The 24,302-nt window shown below is 44.0% G+C and overlaps 1 protein-coding gene across 1 annotated transcript in view; it reads right to left on the reverse strand.

Annotated features, from left to right (window-relative positions):
* The window catches only part of klhl29 (kelch like family member 29), a gene marked incomplete at both ends in the record, with an annotated part of 175,692 nt that overhangs the window by 70,176 nt on the left and 81,214 nt on the right, over nt 1–24,302 (reverse strand). The window contains 6 exon segments of the mRNA XM_080540434.1: nt 6,813–6,959; nt 7,234–7,346; nt 9,885–10,081; nt 16,258–16,274; nt 16,276–16,348; nt 16,450–16,588. Coding sequence (XP_080396560.1) covers nt 6,813–6,959; nt 7,234–7,346; nt 9,885–10,081; nt 16,258–16,274; nt 16,276–16,348; nt 16,450–16,588 — 686 coding nt within the window.

Consider the following 24,302-nt stretch of genomic DNA (forward strand, 5'->3'; position numbering starts at 1 on the left):
CTAGTAATTTAGTTCGTTTGGAAAAGGTAAATGTCAGCATGACCATTGACATTTCTGATGAGTGAACAGGGCTTTGCCAAAAGCACGGCCCTGTCCTTTCTTATCCCGTAAATCCACCATTACCCATCCGTTTAGTCATTATATTAGTCTGCTCCTTCTCCAAAGAGCCAATTAATCACTCCCCTTTGTCACACAAAGTCACCTGGCCATAGCATCCCGTATGAAATATTATGTCCAGGCAAGCAGTAATGGATGCCCTATTCAGAGCTTGGCAGAGAGGAGCTTTTTATAATTGGAACTGTGGGCCTTTGGTTCCGACATAAAGGCCTGTGGGTGGACGTGAGGACAAGCCATTCACTCTCTCAGCACCTTCCATACACAACACAACGGGGCTCTGGCTTCTATTTTTCAAACCCGAGTTTATGTTAAGTCGGAGACAGAGAGAGTGGTATAAATGATGGACTATGGGCCTAGGTTATAAAGGCAGAGAGTTAAGGCTGAGAGACAAGACTATTTAGCTCTGCGAGCCAATGTGTCTTTGTGAGAAATACAGGATAAAACTGCCCATGCGTAGTGCAAAGTGATTAAGCAAGGTAGAGCAGTGTAGCATATTCTTGTCAATGCCCTTTATGCGAACATTACATATGGATGACCTCAGGAAATCCAGAAACGGCTCTCTCACACAAACCCATTATTAACGCTCAAATGCTCTCACTCTGGCTCTAAGCAATGTCCGGGCCTCGTTTCCTGGTGGTAAGAGATGTTAGCGGTAGCATATAAGAAATTGCACATTATTTACTCTGCCCCCGTCAACATGCCACCGCTCTTCTCGATAGCTTGCGGCCTTTACACACACACACGCACGCACGCACGCACACACACACACACACACACACACACACACACACACACACACACACACACACACACACACACACACACACACACACACACACACACACACACACACACACACACACACACACACACACACACACACACACACACACACACACACACACACACACACACACACACACACAGCTCAGAGCCCACAGTGCTTCGCTTTCCTTGCCCCCCTGAGTTTGCCAGCACTGTGACAATCTGCCCTGACATGTCATTAAAAAATGTCACAGGTTCCAGGGGAGCGCTTTCCACTGAACTCTATTTCCAAATGGAAGGAGAGGGAGAGAAGGAGGGAAGGATGGAGAGATGAAGGGTGAAAATGAGCTTGTGGTGGACAGAGCGTAAAAAAACGTAACTGCTCGGGTCACAAGTTTCCCCTGTGGAAAGAATAATCTCTCACCTCCCCCTCTCCTCTCCTTTTCTCTCACCTCTCCCCTCCTCTCTTCTCCACAGCTCCCCTCGCCTCTTTCCCTCCTCTTTCCCTCCTCCCCCCCAACCCCCTTCCTCTGAGAGTGTGAGTGTCTAGCAGCAGCCTCAGTTGCTTTCTTGGTCACACATGGCCCAGAGATTCGAGACCCTGAGCTCAATCACAACTCCACTCCCCTGATGTCATGGCACAGAGCAGAGACCCAGACGTGAATGTCTGATTTTTATAGATGACTCTTCTCTCTAACTCCCTCTCTTTCTGTCCCTCCCTCCCTCTCTCTCTGTTTCTCCCTTTCTCTCTGCATCTCCCTCTCCCTCTCTCCCTCTCTCAGCTTTCTCTCACTCTCACTCTCTCTGCCTCTCGGCTTTCCCCCTCTCTCTCTCTCTCTCTCTATCTCCTCTCCTCCCCCTCTCCAAGAGTGGTTTGACTGTTTAGACGGCCAGTAAAATATTCTGCCCATTCCGTTGCCCTGTCCCGTTGCCTGAGATCCTTCCCACTCCAATAGAGTGTGAGATTGCTGTTGAGCTGTATTGGCTGTAGTGAGGTCTTCGGGGCTCAGAAACAGTGGCACACACAGAGCTACACACACACAGAGAGATGGTAGAGCTCACGCCCAGCTCTACCATGGTTATATAATGCAAATGTACAGTATAGTGAGGCTAGTGAGGCTGGTGGAGGTAGAAATCGGAGGACGGGTTCATTGTAATGGATGGAATGGAAGTTACTGAGCCTTTACTTTGGGGGGGGGGGTGTTGGGAGATTAGGAAGACTATACTAATAGTGGGTAGGGCCTCCTTTGCTATCAAAACAGCCTAAATTATTTGTGGCTTGATTCCACAAGATGTTGGAAACATTCCTTTGAGATTCTGGTCCATGCATCACACAATTCCTGCAGATTTTTCAGGTGCACTTTAAAGCTGTGAATCTCCTGATCTACCACATCTCAAAGGTGTTTTATTGGATTCAGATCCGGTGAATGGAAGGTCACTGAGGAACACTGAACTCATTCTCAATTTCTTGAAACCAGTTTGAGATTACTTTTGTTTTGTGACATGGTGCATTATCATGCTGGAAGTAGCCATTAGAAGATGGGTACAATGTGACCATGAAGGGAAGCACATGGTCACCAACAATACCCAAATAGGCTGTGGCATTCAAGCGATGATTGATTGGTATTAACATGCCCAAAATGTGCCAAGAAAACATTCCCCACACCATTACACCACCTCCACCAGCTTGGACTGTTGACACAAGGCAGATTGGGTCCATGGATGTCCACAAGTGTTCCTAATAAAGTGTTTGGTGAGTGTGGAAGGAGGTGAAGAAGGAGCTGAGAGCAGCCAAAGAGGAATACAGGAGGAAATTGGAGGGCGGGCTAGTGGCCCACAGCTCCAAGGAGGTGTGGAAGGGTTTCAAGAAGATCACGGGCCACAAGCAGCCACATACTGTGGTGGAGGGGACCCGAGAGCAGGCGGATGACCTGAACTGCTTCTTTAACAGGTTTGACCAACCATCCCCCTGTCACCCCCCACAGCCCCCGACCCTCTCCTCCCCTCTCCAATGTACCGCACCCCTGGCAACAGTAGCCCCCACTCCCCCTGACCCCCTCACACCCCAGCAGCAGTTGCCTCCCCTTACCAACACCAGGAGCCAGGGAGCATGCTTCACACCTGGAGACACCTGTACTCACAGCTTTATAACATCTGAGCAGGTGAGAAGGCAGCTCTCCAGGGTGAATGTGAACAAGTCCAGAGGTCCAGACAACATCAACCCCAGGGTTCTGAAGGTGTGTGCTGGAGAGCTGGCGGACACATTCCAACATCTCTTCAGTCTATCTCTAAGACTGAGGAGGGTGCCACAGCTCTGGAAGACCTCTTGCATCGTCCCAGTGCCAAAGAAGGGACGGCCCAGCACCCCAAACGACTACAGACCTGTCGCCCTGACACCACAGGTCATGAAGATCCTGGAGAGGCTAGTGCTGCAACACCTTAAGCCCCAGGTGAAGGACTTCCTGGACCCCCGGCAGTTTGCATACCAGGAGAGCATTGGGGTGGAGGATGCCATCATTTACATGCTGCACAGGGCCTACACACACCTGGAGAGGCCACAGAGCATGGTGAGGACCATGTTCTTCGACTTCTCCAGTGCATTTAACACCATCAAGCCATCACTGCTGGCTGACAAACTAGCAGTGATGTGTGTGGAGGACTCCCTGACGGCTTGGATCCACAACTACCTCACAGACAGACGTCAGTATGTGAGACTGCAGGGCTGTCAGTCTGAGGTGGTGGTGTGCAACACCGGTGCCCCCCAGGGAACTGTTCTGTCACCCTTTCTCTTCACCCTCTATACCTCCGACTTCCAGTTTAGCTCCGACCAGTGCCACCTGCAGAAGTTTTCTCTGATGACTCCTCTATCGTCGGTTACATCACAGACGACAGGGATGAGGAGTACAGGGCCCTGGTGGAGAGCTTTGTGCAGTGGTGCGACACCAACTACCTTTTGCTTAACACCAGCAAAACAAAGGAGTTGGTGGTGGATTTTAGGAGGAAGAGAAGGACCCCAGCCCCCATCACCATCAAGGGGGTGGAAGTCGAGAGGGTGGACTCCTACAGGTACCTGGGAGTACAAATTAATAACAAACTGGACTGGACTGACAACACCGAGGCTCTTCTCAGGAAAGGGCAGAGCAGACTGTTTTTCCTGAGAAGGCTGAGGTCTTTCGGCGTCTGCAACAAGCTGCTGCGAATGTTTTATCAGTCGGTGGTTGCCAGCGTTCTGTTCTTCGCCGTGGCCTGCAGGGGTGGAAACATCTGTGCCAGGGATGCTGCGAAGCTAAACAAACTGGTGAAGAAGGCCAGCTCTGTGGTGGGGACCGTGCTGGACAGCCTAGAGGTGGTGGCAGAACAGAGGATGGGGAAAAAACTGGCGGCCATGCTGGCCAATCCCTCCCACCCGATGTACTGCGAGCTGGCGGGGATGAGGAGCAAGTTCAGCCACAGATTTGTTCTCCCCCGTCAAAGTACAAAAAGATTTGGACAGTCCTTTGTTCCAGCTGCACTCCGACTCTACAACCAGGCCCTGCAGGGTGGGGGAGACCTGGAGCTGAGAGGCCGTTAAGACTGCTACTTGGACTACATGCACTTGAGCACTTTATCTTGCACTTTTTACTTGCACTTTTTACTTATTGAGCCTGCACTGTTTTATTTATTTATTTATTGAATGTTTTCTGCCTGCCCTAACTAAGCTGTTTGACAACAAAATTTCCCCATTGGGGACAATAAAGGTTTTCATTCATTCATTCATTCATTCATTCATTCATTCATTCATTCATTCATTCGTATGTTGTGTATGAGTGTATGTTTGGTGATCTGAATGTTCGAAATGTCAGAGTCGCTATTGCCTGGCTATTTAATAGGAAATTATCACCTCTCTGTTGTAAATGCCTCTACTCTACTCTTAGCCAGTGCACACACAGACACATAACTCTGTTGCTCCTGCCTCCTGACCCAGAGTCAGCCGTTAGACTATATGCTCCATGATTGATCCGGCATAATGGAGAGATTATGCACACAGGTGCATATGCTGCTGTCACTCCTGAGGTTGCACGATGCGTCTTCCGAAGTATGCGTCTAACCAAAGTGGCTGATCTGCTCGGACAGCGGTCCGATACATTCTCTCTCCACTCTGAGGTTGACAGGTCTATGCACATCTAAGCCTAACCTAACTTTACTCATGTCAAACGCAAAAAACGGAGCTAAGCTTTGGTTCTGCCCCCCCGCCCCCCGGACTTCAAAATGGATTCCGACGCTGATGCTGATGAGCGGACCCAGATTATTCTGGGTGAGTGATGCTTTCAGTGATGGACTGATGCAATTTAGCCTGGTAATAATCTCACCTACATTTTTAAAGAGCCATAAATGAGTTTAAAGTGAGTGAATTCCGGCCCTGCTTTATTCACGGCTTTAGAATTGGATCCATAAAGACCTCTATCCCTGTGTCCCCATCTCCTCCAACCACATTAGATTGTAGTCAGTGATGGACTGGATGCCTTGCCACATACAACGGGGGTCTGAGGTGCTCTGGAAGTGCTCCTCGATCCGCAGCTTGTGATTGAGCTTGGCCTCCTTGATGCCCCTCTTTAGACTAGCCCTGGCTGAGCTGTAGGCCTCTGAGTCGCCTGCTTTGAAGGCGGTGTTGCATGCCTTCAGCAGTGTACTGACCTCTCTGTTCATCCAGGGTTTCTGGTTGGGGAAGGTCTTAATCCGCATGTAGCTGGTGACCACATTCGTTGACGTAATCCATAACGGAAGAGGTGTACAAGTCAAGGTCTGTGTGGTGGTCCTGAGTGGCCTGGGCTCTGAGCCAGGGTTCCAGGGGACTGTGTCCAGCAGCTGATTCAGTTTAGGGCCGGCTTCCTCAGTCCAGGTTTTGAGTGATGAGAGGTGTGTATTTGGGGAGTAAGAACAAAGAGCTCTGTAGCCATTGAATGATATATCCAATCCATCTGTCCTGTAATATTCACAAAGTGGTTGACGCGGTGACTGGAAGACTTATCGACTCCTCTTTTTTGCAGAGCTTCTGTTCTTCCCTGTCAACATATACGTCTCTTTGGGGAAAAAACAACTTGATTGTCCAAATTATTTTCATATTTATTTTCTTCTGTTGACCTGTATGGTCAACAATTTTGACCATACAAAACCATAAACCATGAAAAACAAAATGTGACTGAGAACATTCAGATTGTACTGATTATCTTGGGGTAGTGGTGGTCTAGTGGATAGTGAGTTGGACTGGTGATCGGAAGGCTGTTCAAATCCCGCCTGAAACACCACCACTAGTGTGCCCTTGAGTAAGGCACTTAGCCCTCAGTTACTCCAGGGGGAATGTCTCTGTAAATCTGTAATTGTAAATCGCTTTCGATTAAAAGCGTCTGCTAAATGGCAAATTCTAAATTCAAATTCTAAATTATGCCGCAGCGGGTGAGGAGGTCGTAAGTGGAGCTGTTCTGGAGAGGCTTTTTAGCTTCTGGAAAGGAGGTGTTATGTGATAAACATAGTGAAAGCGTCTTAAAAATAGACCGGAGGGTGATGCCGGAGCACTCCAGGGATCATAAACAAGTACGCTCAGCTGCGTCTAGCACCATGGTTATCAACACTGCAGGATCACTGCAAGTCTCAGCTTACGTTGGTTCAGGAATGTATTAATGGAAGCGTTGTTGGAGGTGAAGAACACCGATACAGAGATGTAATCAACCATGACAACCAGGACGTAGTCGACACTGGTTGAGATGTATGATGTATGAGTTCATCAGGAGAAATATATTCTCCGTGATTGACAAGACAGGGTTAACGAGACGGATTTAGTGGAAGCAAAAGCATACAGGAATGGATTGTACAGTGTTGTGTATCATGGCCCACAGAAACCCACTTGACGCACCCCCAGACTCTAGACTCCCCCTCATCCCACAGTCCCTCACCTGCACTCTGGTGTTGGGGTCTTGTTTGATCCACTTGATGGCGGTCTCGTAGACCAGTTCCTCTGCCTTGGTGTTGAGGCTGTCGTTGGACAGATAGGCCACCAGGTCATCATTAGACACACTCAGGATCTCCTCCTGGCCAGCAACCTGAAAGCAATGTTGGAAGAAAACGTTCAAAACCCTGATCGTTTCCCCCGCCTTCCTAGTTTCATACTGTTCATGCCTGGATGCTCCTGTGTGGCATTACTGTATCTATAAAAAAAAACATAACCACATCATTTGAGTGCATGTGCTGTTCAAATCATAGCAGAGGGGGGGGGGGGGGGAGTGATATAAATGCACATACTGTATGTTATTCACCATCAAATACATTCAATCAATCAAACAATCAATAAATCAATAAATCAATCAACCAACCCACCTCAGGGAAGTTCTGCAGGGCGAAGGCCTTGGCCATGTTATGGAGCTCCGTACACCTCATGGCTTCAGCCATCGCCAACACTCCTAGACAGTTACCTGCAGTCAGCTGTTTCTCTGGAGAGGGTGAGACAGAAGGAGAGGAGTGGGCGAGAGAGATTGATAAGACGGAGAGAAGGGGGGGATCATAAGAGGGAGGGGGGAGGAGAGGGGCGGGGGGCATATTGAGCAGATGAGGAGGGAAGATAGAGGGAGAAAGAGAGAGAGAGGAGGTAAGAAAAGTAGAGGCAATAGTCATCCAGTCACCACACATCCATAAAAGATCATAAAACTAGGAAAGGGGGGGGTTATCATCTATCCCTGTGTGTATCTGAGGCTGGGGCGAGAGTGTAATAACTCAAACAGCTCCAGGGACAAACAACAAGGGGAATCGATCGCTCGGTGCAACCCAGGCGGCAGGCAGGGTAGGACGGCGGTGCGGGGATTAGCACAGTCAGGTAAAGACCCTTCAACTCCCAGCACACACGACAGACAGACAGACAGACAGGCAGGCAGGCAGGCAGACAGACAGACAGGGCCGGCAGGGTGGGGGGGGGGCGGGGTCACACGTCAGAAACAGACCCACCCTATGGTGTTTCATCACCATGGTTACAATGAACTCCCCAGTGAGCATGCACATGCACATGCACACAGTGAGAGGCCAAATAGCAGTCATTGGCCAATAGCAGTCATTGGCCTGAGCTACCACCCCTAGACTCCACATCAATAAACACTCAGCTCGCCAAAAATAAATATAACTCAGTAAAGGTCACCATGGAGCATCTAACTAAAACAACACAAGGCGAAATAAAATACCAGTGTATGTGCCATCAAAGTATGAGTAACGTTTTAACTTAACTTTCTCAAAGGAAAACAAACCTCTACTGCTCCATCTGTTGTGGTGTTTGATCAAGCAGATGTGTTTTGTCTGTCTGAGAGTCATTTGTGTTTGTGTGTGTGGGTGTGTCTGTGTTTGTGTATGTATGTGCATTTCAGACATCTGTGTGTGTATCTGTTTATGTGTGTGTGTGTATGTGTAGGTGTGTTTGTGTGTGTGTGTCTGAGAGGTGTAAGTGTGTGTGTGTTTGTGTGTGTAGCTGTGTGCGTGTGTGCGTGTGTGAATGCGTATTCATGTGCGTGCATGTGCCATACTGTAGCCCATAAACCCGCTGAAGCGGTTGGCCGGCATGGTGAGACGAACAGTAGTTTTATTCCAGCCCTTGGCTTTTCCCGCCTCCGGCTGTAAATCTGAGGCTACAAACACGCCACAGTGGGAACAGAGCCCAGCGACTAGGAGTGAAGGTCACTTCTGTATCTGAGGGACTGAGTTAACTAAATGGACATACTTGTACTGCTGATTTTGCTGGAAAAACCCCTAACCACCAAACCACCAAAATGTGAATTGTAAAGCAATTTCGAGAAACTGTGAATAACCCGCTATAATGAAGCAACTGGGTTCATTCTACACCCATTGTTATTAATGTGCAAATGACTGTGTGGGAGCTGGATTTATTTTGTATATTTATGTGTGTTCTCATAGACTCACTACACTATGGGTGAAAAATAGGCCAGGCAAAATTGTTTTGATTTCTCCTCAGTGCATTTGTTAAAACTTCAGCTATGACACGTTGATCAATTTCTATGTTCAAGGACACAGTGTTGTGTACCGGTACTTTTTCCTCTCTAATGCTTTCAAATGTCATGCATCATGTTGAGGAGAAATGGATTGACGTTTTGATGGTGATGAAGTCTCAGCCAACAACAAATCGTTTCTCTGTTTTCACCGAACAGGTACAAATTCCATATTTTTCGGGGGCAGAGGCGAGAAAATCTAATCGATATATATCTGGATGCTGTTTCCCTTCACTGTCTTTTCCCTTTCCCTCTTATTTCCCTGCTCTGACCTTTCTTTCTCAGACCCAGTCATCATATCCCTGGTGTTATAGGTATCTCAAACCATCTCTATTAAATGCTACTCAAACCGCGACATTTGCAGTATCTTAGTCCCTTGACCCCCTAAACCCGTAACTATCGTAATTTCATTTAACCCCCAAAACAGAACACCAACACCCCGTATCCCCTCCCCGCTCCGCTCCTATCTCCAAACCTCAATCAAACCTCAAGTATTGATCTACCTTCAGTATCTGTGGATTCCATCCTAACTCACGACAGCAGATTTGACATTTAACTGACAATTATACCTTGACCTTTTTATAAATGTGTAGTGGTGTCTCCTTATGACCAGGGGGAAGACAGGCACAGTGCCCAGTCAGAGGGTGTGAGGAACAGAAGCATTCATTCCTCACTACCCCGGAGGAAAACTAGCTAACTTTGGACACCTGACAAGAAGGGTGAGAGGGACTGAGACGGTAAGGACACTCAGGTTTATGATGTGCTGAACATAGTTAGGAAGCATAGACACTTTTCTGAAATGTGGTGCTGAAACTAGCTACATATCTAGGAAAGGAACACAAATGTCACGCATGCACGCACACACAACTGCACGCACAGACAAACGCACGCAGACACACGCCACAGACACACACACACACACACACACACACACACACACACACACACACACACACAGAGCGAGAGATATTGGGCTCTGCATACCTAGGAAGGACACACAGACTTTGCAGAAGGTGTTGAACTGGAACTTGTTGGCAGCCTCCAGTAGGGTCTTGGCGTTGGCTGAGTCTATGACCAAAGATCCTGTGTAGACGAACTCCAACAGCAGCTCCAGAACGTCCGCTCCGATGTTACTCATGGTCAGCTCCAGCTTGTCCCCGCTCCGCGTCTCTCCCGAAGACCTGACGAACCAACCACGGCAGAGACAGGAGAGTTAGGCCACTCTGACACACCTAGGCACTCACACCCATACAGTTACACACATACAACCTGGGTTATTACGAGGAAGCGGGGAAAAATAACAGAATCATTACACAATAAAATACAAAAGTAAAGTAGAAAAGGGGAAGGTAAGGAACTTCTGTTTTGGTTTCTAGGGTTTTATGAAACTACTGTACACACTTTAGTTCTGCATCTGAAACAAAATGTTCTCTCAAAACAAAGATTAGGGATGCACAAGTTATTGCTTTGTCTTATTTATGGCAAAGAAATATACAAAATGCATGCTTTAACGTGTGTTTTGCATGTATGCATAGGTGTATTCATGAATCGACATGCATGATCGTGTAGCAGCTGGAGGGAGACAAGAGACGGGGCGGGGGGGGAGGGACGACGACGAAGGGGGGGGGTGAAAAAATCATATGCAGTGATGGATGGATGGAAGATTGCAAGCTATGGTACTTGTCCTGTGTTTGGAAGCTGCTGTCGAGCTCCAGGAATGCATTATTGCAGTATTGTGTGCTGTATATCAAAGCCATAAATCCAGTCCTGTTGTCACAGATTAGTATTATAAATTGGGGCTGGCTGGGAGGCTTTGACGTGCAGTGCCACAGAACGTGATATCTCTCTAAAAAGGCCGTCCTTCAGGCCTCTTGTCTGCTGTAGAATCCCTCTACATTGTGACATCATCAGGATCAAATGGCTCTGATTAGTTCACATGTTAGAACTCCCCGGGGCGGTGGGGGGGGGTGAGAGAGCGTTGACTAACGACTCACCACCGCTGTTTAATGTCCCATGTGAAACAATAATCCACTCAAGGGCAAAATAAATGGAATCAATGCCCCAGAATGCAAACGATAGTGTGTCCTTCCCTTGTGGCTATGGACATAAACAATATGAAAACTACCGTGCATTAAGATGGATGGAGGATGTTCGCCTCTGTCGCTCACAGCGCTTTACTTTGGCGAAGATGCTACGTCTGGCTGTGATGTGTTTGCGTTCGCTATCGTGTTAAGAGTGAGATGTGTGAGATTGGTTCTTTAAGGCGACCATTCCGTACGGTCACAATGTGTTGAAAGGCAGACAGACAGACAAACAGACAAACATACATATGGACAGAATGGTTAGAGTGAAAAGGGAGGGGGGGGAGAGAGAGAGAGGAAGGGAGAGAGGAAGGGAGAGAGGGAGGTAGGGAGGCAGGGGGTTGGTTCTTCCACAGGGAGCCAGCAGCCATCCTTCTGAGGGAGGGGGTGTTGTTCCATGACTGTGCCTGGGTCTTTTAAATAAGAAACCCCCCCCCCCGCCCCCCCCGCCCCAACGAGCACCACACCTAAACAAAGCCTTTGTCCCACCAGCTGCAATATTCACCAGTAGCCTGTATATGAACTGAGACATTAGTTTGTCACTGAGAGCGTTCTCAGGACGTGAGAGGGGAAAAGGCAAAAAGACAATGGTATTTGTCTCTGGATGGACATACAGTACAGTAGGCTGGAAAAACCAAGGTAGTTACACTTTTCCTCCTGCAAAGCAAAAAGCCACATGGTGTTATTGCCTTCCGCCCTAAGCTCTGCAGTGGCGGTATTAAAATAGAGAAGGAGGGGGGGGGGGGGGGGTGTAGTCCAGGGTAAAGCGATGGAGGTGAGGAAGAGAAGAAAGGGAGAGTAAAAAAAGAGATAAAAAAAGAAAACAAGAGCATGCTCATCAACCAGGTCAATTAGTGCAATCGAAATTGGCTCGAATGGCAATTTGTTTTGTCTGAGCACTTTTGTTATGGAAATTGCTTTCCGGGACTTGGGAGAGAGGTGGATATTTATGCTGCATCTGATTGCAGACTTGATTTTAGAATGTGAAAGAGGGATAGAGAGGGGGGTGGGGAGGAAAAAGAGAGGGATATTTAGAGAGAGAAATCTGTTTACGGAAAAATGCATCGGTTCATTCATTTCTTTCAGGGATCGAGTCTCTAATTCAGCTTTGACTGTCAAAGTGGAGTGGAGCAGAGACAGAGAGGGGGGTGGAAAGGCATGGTTTTCTAATGTGTTGCTCTACTTAACACCCGGTTTATAGGGAATATTCTACTTAGCATGTTCTGTGAAAAATCATTTCAGCAATAGAAATCCCTGATTTTGACACTGAGTATCAAAAAAGCATATCCAAAATAAACATTTTGGGAAAAACAAAATGGGTCATATCAACTTTATTCTGCCATCAACGACAGTAAATAAAACATGAAATTAGTGGATGATACAGTATACTGTGAGGTATAGTTTGTTTTGTGTTTGCTTGTATATAAAGCATTTGTGTAAGCTGTATATAACACCCTAACCCTCTCCTATAGTCAGAACACCCTAGTCCTCTCCTATAGTCAGAACACCCTAGTCCTCTCCTATAGTCAGAACACCCTAGTCCTCTCCTATAGTCAGAACACCCTAGTCCTCTCCTATAGTCAGAACACCCTAGTCCTCTCCTATAGTCAGAACACCCTAACCCTCTCCTATAGTCAGAACACCCTAGTCCTCTCCTATAGTCAGAACACCCTAGTCCTCTTCTATAGTCAGAACACCCTAGTCCTCTCCTATAGTCAGAACACCCTAGTCCTCTCCTATAGTCAGAACACCCTAGTCCTCTCCTATAGTCAGAACACCCTAACCCTCTCCTATAGTCAGAACACCCTAGTCCTCTTCTATAGTCAGAACACCCTAGTCCTCTCCTATAGTCAGAACACCCTAGTCCTCTCCCATAGTCAGAACACCCTAGTCCTCTCCTATAATCAAAACACCCTGTGCCCTCGGTGTGTCCGGACCAGGTGAAAACAGAGAGAAAAGAGAAAAATAAGAAATAAATGACATAAAACAGTACGTGTCAAGACTGCTCACAGACTGTGTGCTTTTACATTTACTGAGCCACACAGATGTACTATAGCCATAAATTAAAGGGTCTGCAGAGCCTACTTATTGGGAAATTCTGAGGGGGAAAATGGAATTACTGGGGGTGATCTGTCTCTCTGCTCTGTGCATCAGCCTCTAAAAGGGTAAGGTAATAGCTTTCTTGACGGGTGAGCGTGGGGCGTGTGTGCACATTTTGTAGCAGCATTACGTCTTTCAGGTAGCGTGGTCGAGATGGCATATTTCTGACAAGTGCAATGCATACTGGGTGAGATAAATAAAGTGGCGGTATACTTCAGAGAGAGAAAGAGAGAGAGAGAGAGAGAGAGAGAGAGAGAGAGAGAGAGAGAGAGAGAGAGTTAGTTTGAGATTTCATCGAAATACAATAATCTTTTCTACAAGGGTGTGAATTATGGTTTAAAGAGAGGGAAATGATTTCCTTGAAATTGATGTGTTTCTGGATATGAGCAGTTAAAGTGAATGTACTTTTTTATGTCTCTCATCTTAGTTTTATCTTTAGTGGTATTAGCAATCATTTTGCTCATTCACTGCGACTCATCTATCATTATTTCACTGACCCTTTAATATAACTGAATATAAATGAGCATTTAGCAGGTACATCAAATATCTGAAATATTCTAAATAAATTATCATGGATGTTTGAAATACATTTGAATGGGAAATAGCTTATCTGCATATCATAAAAATAATTAGAACTGTTGAAAACATGAGAGAACTTCAGCTCATGTTGAAAACATTACAGAATGAATCAACTGAAATTACTTTACTTTGAATTACAAAAAATACAACATTTTGGTGCAATTTATTTAACGACTGCTTAAATGTAAACAAGAATTTGCATCATTACTTTGCCATTTCATGGAGCACTAGCGGAGCAAATGTGCCCATTTAGACTTTAATTTCTTAAGAGTGTGTGTGTGTGTGTGTGTGGAGGTCAGGGCAAATAATCAGACGTGCACTCTCTGATATTACATCTTTACTTTCACTCTGAGTGATGGCTATCTACCTACAAACACACACACACACACACACACACACACACACACACACACACACACACACAGAGTTTATGAGGAGCTGACAGGGAGACTCAACAGCAGTGAATACCTCCTAGCATAGCGGAGGGTGGGGGGTGAGTGTCTGAGTAGGGCGTTTCTCTCTTTCATTGGACGTCATAAAGAGCTGGGCACGGCGCGGGCCATGTGTGGCATCAGCATAATACCAGACGCACTGGAGAGTGACCTGAATGGCACAGGGAGGCTGTAACTCAATGACCAGACCAGACACCCTCTCTGCTCTGCTCTGCTCTGCTCTAACCAAGCCAGTCACACTCTGTTTGAGTACACACCACCTCCCAGGCAGGGCTAAAATGGCCTCTCTTTCTCTCCCTCTCTCTCTTCTGTCAGTTCCTTTCACCTCTTTCTCTTTTTTTTCTTTTTTCTCTCTCTCTCCTTTAGTGTTGTTTTTGGCAGTAAACAAGTGGATCAAAGTCAACACCAGTGTTAGCAGCAGGTGGAATCTGCAGTCTATCTGAATCTCTACTGCCTGTGCATTGATAGATCGTTATAACTATATCATGTCAAACAGTTGACACCTTTTACAATTAATAATTAGCCTAACATATTCATGAAATATTCTGCTAAATGTGCGGTTAAATGAGAAATTTCTATTTTTGATTTAATCTCGATGGGAGACGCCTGCGTTATGATGACAAATTAAGGTCGTTTTACAATTAATTATACACTTAATGAGAATTTCCTCTATCAAGCACCCACATTAAACAAGTAAAATATTAGAATGTAGGCAGCAGGCAGGGAGATGAACTCCAAGCCTGATCGAATTCAGCTTTTTTCTCCGGGGACCCTGTCTCTTCCCAGGGGGCCCTATCTTTATGCATAACCAAACTCACTGCGGCTCAGAAAAAGTGAGGGGAAAAACATGAGAATCCGATTGACAACTCGACCAGCACAGAGCCTTAAATTATTATAAGAAAAATAGTTTTAAATGTTGCAATCTTTTAGAGATCACGTTGCTAGCGTGCGTGTGTTTGTATTTTTCTGTGTGTGTGTGTGTATACATGTGATTAGTGGCTCTTTGTGCAGGTGTGTCTCGGTGGCGCTGTGTGTCTGACAAGGGCCTGTGCTCGCTACGCTCCCTGGTACGTGTCCCCATTCAGCAGGAACAAGCGTATCTGTGTGAGTGAAGAGCAGCGTCTGGCTGCCTCTCGCCGCCACCGCTGATAAGCAGCGTGGCGCTCTCTGATGAGCTCACCGTAGAGGCAGATACGGCTGCTGGGCAACTGGCAACCTCCCCGAGGTTTACACAGACACTGCTGTACGCCTCTGTCTGTCTGTTCACTCTCCTCTGTGCTGTGCACAGGAGAAGGAACACACGTGTCAACAGAAGGACACAACAGTGGTTCCAGGGCTCTCAATCAAGTCGAAAAACACCTGCAAGGATCTGAAGCAAGGATGAGGACATTAAGAGATGGTATTCCCTCCCCATGGATAACAGGAAAAAAAACATACACACTCAATCAAGCAAGCACACACACACACACACACACACACACACACACACATATGTACAGGGACCACTAGGTACCCTCAAACACATCAGTACCCACACACACACAGACACAGACACACGCACATGCACACGCACACACGCACGCACACACACACACACACACACACACACACACACACACACACACACACACACACTCACACTCACACTCACACTCACACTCACACTCACACACAGACAGCTATTGAGGCAAAACAGCCCAGAGACATAGGGACACGGGGGCACCTCAGATCCACTTCAAATGAATACATTAATGGGAGTTGACGTTAACCTGTGAAAGTAGTGGTTGGGTAAGCAGTGATAGATGCTTTGTCGTTTGTTTGCAACTCTGAAGCTTTCCCCATCCTTTCAGTGCACTAACCTCCAGTCATTAGCATATGAAAAGGATGTTTTCTCTTCAAAAGGCCCAGATATAAACACTGAAATAAGGAAGCTCAGAAAAATCCTTCCCTATACCCATATGCCATATCAATGCTTTAGCAAATTAGCACTCAAAGTGCACAATGTTTTGTTATTCTTAAGATAAATCCCCTACAGTGAGTTTTTTAAAAGATCCCCCAGTCATGGAACGTTTTTCTCTGCTCATTAAAATGGAAATATGGTTAATTTGCTCTATATGGGAGGGAAAGGTAAAGACGAGGGTTGACCTTTTCTTTCCATTTTGAGATACATTCATTTGAGCGGGAGAAGGAAGGAATGGCTGCTGGCCCTGTGATAGGAACCAAAGTCTTCACACACCTGCAAGAGAGAGAGGGGGAGGGAAAAAAAAGGGACACAAATGCGCCCTACGAAAAGAACAGATTGGATCAACAGCTGGTGAGAGGGGAGGGAAGGCAAACCTTTTCACCAGGTCCTTGAAATACAAGCTGCAGGAAGCTAGAACATTTTGGTGGACTTCAAACTCTTTGCCTTCAACAATAATTTTCAGGTCTGTAAACTCTTTCTCTCTGCGCTGTTGGTTCAACTCCTTCAACATCTCTGTAGAACAAAAAAGAAACACACAATGCCATGTTCCACTTTAGAAATCTATCTTTTATAGAAAAATAATGATCATAGAAATATCATGGCAAAAACAAAAAACAAAAACAGAATTGAGAACAATAGAAATGTGCAGATTATAACAAAAAGAAGAAAATCGTACATCATACATTTCAACAACAACATTTGAATATAGGCAGGGGATGTGTGTGTATTATTCAGAATGCAAGCTCCTAAGTTATACAATGTATTGAGGAGTAAGTCAAGTGATAAGCAAACCAGTCTACAGCGCATGCAATTGATATTAACGATTCGGATTCACACGAAAGACAAGACATTGTTTGTCTGCATTTAGCTTGTACATTTACATACTGTATGAATATGGCTAATATATGAATTTAACTAATGTAACTGAATCAAATTAATAACCATCTAGAAGATATGTGGGTTGAAAACACAGACACTTGAATGCATTATTCATAGTTATAACAATTCTTTGGCATTTTACCAGCATCCTCCTACTCAAGGAACAAGTTAACCCAGTGAGCTCCTACTGTATGTATTAAACAACACCAAATCTCCAGGCACGCACAAAAAAAGACATCTTCACACTTATCATCCTCGCTAGAATGAATAAATAAATACATAGATAAATAATGCCTTTGGAACAAGAGGCAATCTAACTTAACAATGCAGAGAGAAGCACACAGCTGCTACCATTGAGCTGCATATGGAGAGGCTAGGGAAAGGACTAGCTTTGCTGGAGAGATGGGTCATAGGCGCTTGTTCCTCCCGGTCTTTTAATGAGGCACCATGACGAGATGCTGAGAGGGGAAAACAGCGGGAGACTGGGACAAAACTGTTACAGCCTATAGAGGGTCCGTCAACATCTATGTACAATACTACACCTCAAACAAAACTGTTATAGCCTATAGAGGGCCCGTCAACATCTGTGTACAATACTACACCTCAAACAAAACTGTTACAGCCAGAGGGTCCGTCAACATCTGTGTACAATACTACACCTCAAACAAAACTGTTATAGCCTATAGAGGGCCCGTCAACATCTGTGTACAATACTACACCTCAAACAAAACTGTTACAGCCAGAGGGTCCGTCAACATCTGTGTACAATACTACACCTCAAACAAAACTGTTACAGCCTATAGAGGGCCCGTCAACATCTGTGTACAATACTACACCTCAAACAAAACTGTTACAGCCAGAGGGTCCGTCAACATCTGTGTACAATACTACAGCTTTAACTGCATACAGAGGACCAACTATGTATAATACTACAGCTTTAACTGCTTACAGGGGAACATCTACAGTGTACAAAACTGGAGTTTTACAGTTTTTTACGATTGCTAACTCACCATGTTCAATACTGAAACCACAGTTTCACAACTCTTCATACAGTCAGCAGAGCAGAAACCCATGTGAACAAAACTGTGACTCTTTCTCTGTGATTTGTGCATTGCTTTCATACAGAATGCATTCAATGACTACGTTCTCCAAATGCCATAACACTTCTCTCATTCAAACTCCCCCACTTGCAAAATACTATGTATTTGCAACACATTTTTTCATTGCTAACATACTGTGTTCAAAACTCTGAAGAACACGTTCAAAACTGAATTATTTGGTGCAATTTTGCAGTAATCATATTCCTATCATATATGACAGAAAGCTCACAATAAACTGTTTTTTTGCACAGTGTTTGAGTGTGCAGATGCTGTTATTTTGCACTCTATTGATACTCTTCAGTTCCAGAACCTCAGCAAAGTCTGATAAGGGATGAGCGGTGGTATTTTCACTATTTGCAGTAATCATATTGAAATGTCTAGAAAATATTAGCAGAATATATACAATGAAATGAAATAGACTAGATGCATTGCCAGGGAAGACATTAGCTGTGACCAGATGCAGACCAGAGGGTGGACCAAAACCCTCAGGAGTGAGACATTTTTGGTGTGATTGCTATTGTATTGTAGCCCTGGAATTTCTGTTTTTCTTTTTTGTTTGAACTTTGCATCTTCCACTTTATTTTTCACTTTTCATTTTACACAAGTAAATGTAGTGTACTTTGAAGTAAATGTACCGTAGCTTACTTTCTGCAAAGATACTGAAAAAAAGGATAAAAGATAGAGAGATACTGTAAAGGATAGAAGCAAAACATAGAATAAAGGATAGAAGCAAATTGCGGCATTTCTGATTCATTCTTGTTGCCTAATACTTTACAGTTGTACAGTCAACTATTCTGTCTATGATTACTATAAATCAAACCATTTTTATAATGAAATATTCATTCTTGTGAAAATCATTCAAACTATGTAATGCTCCCTGTTGTTAGTATTTTGTAAGTCAGAATGTTATGAATGACAGTGTATGCTTCTGAGTGAACATTGTTGACAGTGTGTGGTTGAACGAGCTTCTTTTGAGACATGAATGAAGTCATTGGCCAACATGAGTGTTACGAAGGCAGACTGTATGAACATGGTGAACATGGTGAGTTAGCAATCGTAAAAAACTGTAACTGCATAGGGGACCCTCTGTGTATAATACGGCAACTTTATGAGGATATAGAGGGACCAACTATGTACAATACAATAGTACTGTATTTTAGTAGCACTTATTTACTTTAACCACAGAGCGCACCCGGTGTGAAAGAGACAGGCTACTATTGGAGACCATTTGTTTTGTTTAGACCACGCCACTGTTGCCAAACTGCTGCTCAAACCCGCGATGAGAACAAATATCCACCAGCATTATATGAAAATGGTTAGCCTGCAATAAATCAGTCAAAACATTAATCTTTGATAAATATGGTAATTTATTTACCATACAAAGCTGCCAATGTTAGACTAGAATACACACCGGCAGCGGTCGCCCAGAATCGCTTTTACCATCTGCTAATATCAACAGAGAATACAAAGGCTACCGGTCAAGCATTTATTTTGACCCGGCATGTATTAGAGATCGGTGCTTATTTGCTTCAATGTAATTAGTGGTATGGTATTAGTGATATTATGTTATGGATAATACTACAACTTCAGAAGCACACAGGGGACCAACTACATACTGTATGTACAGCACAATACAGGAACTTGCACACAGGGTACCAATATGTACAACACAATACTGGAACTTGACTAGCATCCAGGGCGTCAGCTATGTCGAATAGTAGGGCTTTAACTACATAGACGAGACCATCTATGTACAATACTGGAAATGTATTAGCATTTAGAGGGCACCACCTTCAATACTGGAGCTTCAATTACGTATGTGGTGAAACCGCTGTGGGGAGTAGGTGTTAACTGCTGATACAGGTTCAGCTATTTTTGTATCGTCAAAGGATAATCTGATTCTAGATCCTTCTTTAGGGGCACTTTCGACCTCAAGCCACACTCAGCAACTCCCCTGGCACGCCCAGACAAAAAGCCAATGAGTGTGTGTGGAGATAAAATTATGTGTTGTGTTCAATAACACTTTGACTTTATATTGGGGTTTAAAATGGTGTGATATCAGATGAAATGGTTGCCAGCTCCCTAACCAGAAAGGACAGTTATCTGAATCTCATCATAGGCTAATACACAAACCGCAATTTTCCACAGCCAATTTCTTTATGAAAATTGTACATGATGAACCATAGGTAAGTAGGCTATTAATATGATGTTATTCTTAACACTTGAGGCAATGGCCCGACAATAACTTGGAGATTTATCAAAGCACCTGTGTACATTGCAGAGACATGAGAGGCAATACAGAAAAATGCCACAGCTACCAAAATCCTGTGAGAAAGTTGATTGATTAAGAGCAGATTGTTCATAGGACATCATTTCAAACAGTCATTCTAATGTTATGAATTATTTTAAAGACCTTAACCTTTGATAATAAAAACCACAGCAGACACCTTTTGGAGACAAAATGATGTGTTCTTTTGAGCGTCAGAGCTGTACAGATGTACACAGGTGACGTGTGTGTGTGTGTGTGTGTTTGTGTGTGTGTGTGTGTGTGTGTGTGTGTGTGTGTGTGTGTGTGTGTGTGTGTATGTGTGCGCATTACAAAACTATAGTCATTTACGTGGAACTGATCAGACAAATGATTGTATCCACAATAGTACTGCATAAACCACTTTGTGTTATCATCCTGAAAGACTCATATGTTAACGCCAGACTCAAAGACTAGGATTCAATTAACCTGAGCTGACATTAGCCCCTGTGTTAGGCTGGAATATCCATTAATTTATCATTTCTTTCCCTCTTTACTGATATTGGGAGCTCAGTACAGAATTAATTCAGCCAACAAAATTATACAGCATTAAGCAGTATGACGAATAAGTGCAATTCCGAGCCTGCTGTTGAAAACCTGTTTCTAAGCAGAGGACCCTTGTTAGAGTTATCATATCAGGGGATTAACAACTGAACTTGCCTGTTCCTGTCCATTAAACATAATGGACAGAATGCCTGGAATTAATGAATACTATTCAACCAAAGACGGCTGGATTAGACGACAGTGGTTTCATCAACAATGTCCAATCAATACTACAAACTCTCTCATAATGAGTAGAGATAGAGTGGGATAAGAAAACAATGGCAGCGCCAGACCGCAAACAGGACTGCAGAGCGACTCGTGGTAACAACCTTCCTATTACACACAAATACATGCACACACACACACGCACGCACACACACATGTAGACACACACACACACACACACACACACACATGCACATGTACACATACACATACACATACACGCACTCGCACACGTACACATACACGTACACGTACACACACACACACACACACACGGCGGTTGGCATTAACCTTGCTCCTTGCTCATCTCTCCATCTCCACTCTCTCAGCCTGCACACTCCTCACTAGCGCTGCTGGCAGTTGGGCAGCTATCTGATTATTGTGCAGCGTGTTGACTGTGAATAGTGAATACATTGTAATTGGAGTTTGCATTGTGGGTCTCCAGCGACCGATATGCCTCTCACCTTCAATCTGCCACAGCGCATAGCACCCATTTACCCAGAGACTCTGAATCAGGTGAAGGGGAAGGGGAGAGAGAAAGAGAAAGGGAACTATAGTTGTCAGCAAACAATGGCTTCCCTCCCTCTGAGCTGAATGGCTGATGGAAAAGCTAATTATGGCGTATTTCTGTGGGTCAACGCGCACCTTAGAACAACCCATCATCACTAGGGACCATGAAACAGCACACAGCGTCCCCTTTCTACGTCCTGGGGTGGAACGTGGTGGTGGAGAGGCATATTAAATGTGACCATGGAGGTCTTGAAAGACCACACGTCTCACATTGGTAATGGGAAAGGACTCTGAGAGGTGCGCTGCTAACGCCGTAGTCCCTACACTCCAAGGTGCTACCCACAGGCAGGATAAAACCAGTGTACAGGTTCAAATTGTTCACAGGACGCACATCCAGCAGATGTTATGGATGCAGAGTATGTAAATATGAATTATCAAGAGAGGAGACAACCTGCACTCTGTTTATTGTACTTCTACTGTCGCAAGCATTTTAATTTAGCCACCACAACCCAGATGTGTCTTCTCCTCATTGGTTGAAATGTTGAAACGCTTCATTAAAATTGGGGGCATGTACGCCTGTTCTGCTGCTATCCCTAGTAACCCTACAATACCATGAAATGACTCCAGGTGCAGCAGCCAATGGTGTGCTCTTATGTTCTCTCCAGTAGCCAATCAAATTGCTTATCTGTGTTACATGCTTTGTATAGAAGCAGACGCATGGATCATACACTGAGCTATGATAGGCTACTGTAAAGGGGACAGCGGACCACATCATTGGCTGGCAGTACTTGGGGCCATTTTATGGTTGATCCAAAGTTTGTATCTCTACAAAGCCGCCATTTTGTGTGGAGATTCTGTATAGTGTCTTGTACATTGTAAGCGGGAAAACACTTTTGAGTATATATGTCTCTAAAATGTCACTATATATGTCACTATATTATATATGTCACTATATGTCACTAAAATTATTCGAAATCATTGGGAACCACATAGAAGAGGACTGTTCAAACTGCCAGCCAGTCAAATGTAAAGGCAATTTCTAAACATTACAGTTAAACAGAAACCTTACCAAATCCCACCTGGCCATTTTGTGCCAGAATGCTCTCCACAGATCTGGTGAAGCTAACCTTCACTGCTTGATTACACACATTTCCCAGGCAAACAAGTATCTACATAGCAAGTTCGGTCTCAAAAATAGAAAAACAATCAGTGTGTTGACAGCAGTTATTGAATCTGTGACAGTTAACTCTGTGCCATATTGATGAATAAGCCTTAATTAGCTTTTTAGCTCCACACTTCTCTGTGACCTACATCCCACACCCTTATTTATGCATAAACTCAAGCCACCCCACAAAACAACAGGCATCCGTCACTGTTAATTATGTTGAAATGAAAATGTACATGAAATATTTGGTATGATATTTAAGGGATTCTTTATAAAAAGGGCTTAGAAAATATATTAAAAGTGTGCAGTGAGCATACAAGGAGTAGTAGTAATGAAATAGTGTGCGAACATCCATGCTGTAGGATGAGGATTTAACAATTGAATAAAAACAAAATCAGTGAATCTAGGCAATAAAGTCTGAACAATATCAAACAATAACAATAACAACACACAATATTAACGGTCAAATTAAAAAAATACAATGTAACAATCTAGTGGAAGGTTTTAACTTCTGATACTACTACTACTACTACTACTACTACTACTACTACTACTAATAATAATAATAATAATAATAATAATAACAATAATGATAATAATAATAATAATAACTATAACAATAATAATAATAATAATAATATATAAAAAACAATATTCAATATTAAAAACATGGCAATATACTATATATCAGGAAATGTATTATGTACACATGATGAATACAGTATCACTTAAAGCGAGTAATCATGATATGTCCCATTGTGCTACCTTGCTCGATCACTTGCACATACTGTACCATCATACATTTAGAAAAATTAATAAGATTAATAAGATCTTATTAATAAGAGATTTTATTCTAATATATTTCTCGGTCCGTCCTCTTTGTTTAAATAACCCTAGCCCTAAATAATTTCAAATGGTATCCAAGATATTGCCAATACCCCTAGAGCTATTATGCTATTCCACCTAATATGTTGCATACAGTACATGTCAGTAGTGTTATGCAGTGCAGTGTTAATATATTATTCACCTGCACAGTTTGACCCTTTGCCTCCTGACTGTTTGTGTGACAGTATTTACAATCAATTCTTCCACCCCTCTTTGGCTAATTAGCCTTAAATAACCACTGTAGCCAACCAAAAAGTCAATACTGATACCTGCCACTACTACACTATGTCTGGAACTATGATGCTGTTTTATCTGAAGTGACCACGGCTAGTACTGTACCTCTGTCTATGGATAACCATGTGTTTCTGTTGCACTAAGGCTGCATGAAAACACATAATCTACATTTATTTACATTAAAATACACTATTTCTGGAATAAATGGCAAAACATTGACAGTGTAGGCATGGATAGGGTTATTGTCTCAATATATTTTCGATTTTCAAATTCGATTTCGATTTTCATTTGTTTTATATCCCTTTTTTTTTTTTTATACAAAACGTAAAAAAGTGTGTGTGTGTGTGTGTGTGTGTGTGTGTGTGTGTGTGTGTGTGTGAG

The sequence above is a fragment of the Nansenia antarctica genome (assembly GCF_963989245.1).
Source record: "Nansenia antarctica genome assembly, chromosome: 1".
NCBI lineage: Eukaryota > Metazoa > Chordata > Actinopteri > Argentiniformes > Microstomatidae > Nansenia > Nansenia antarctica.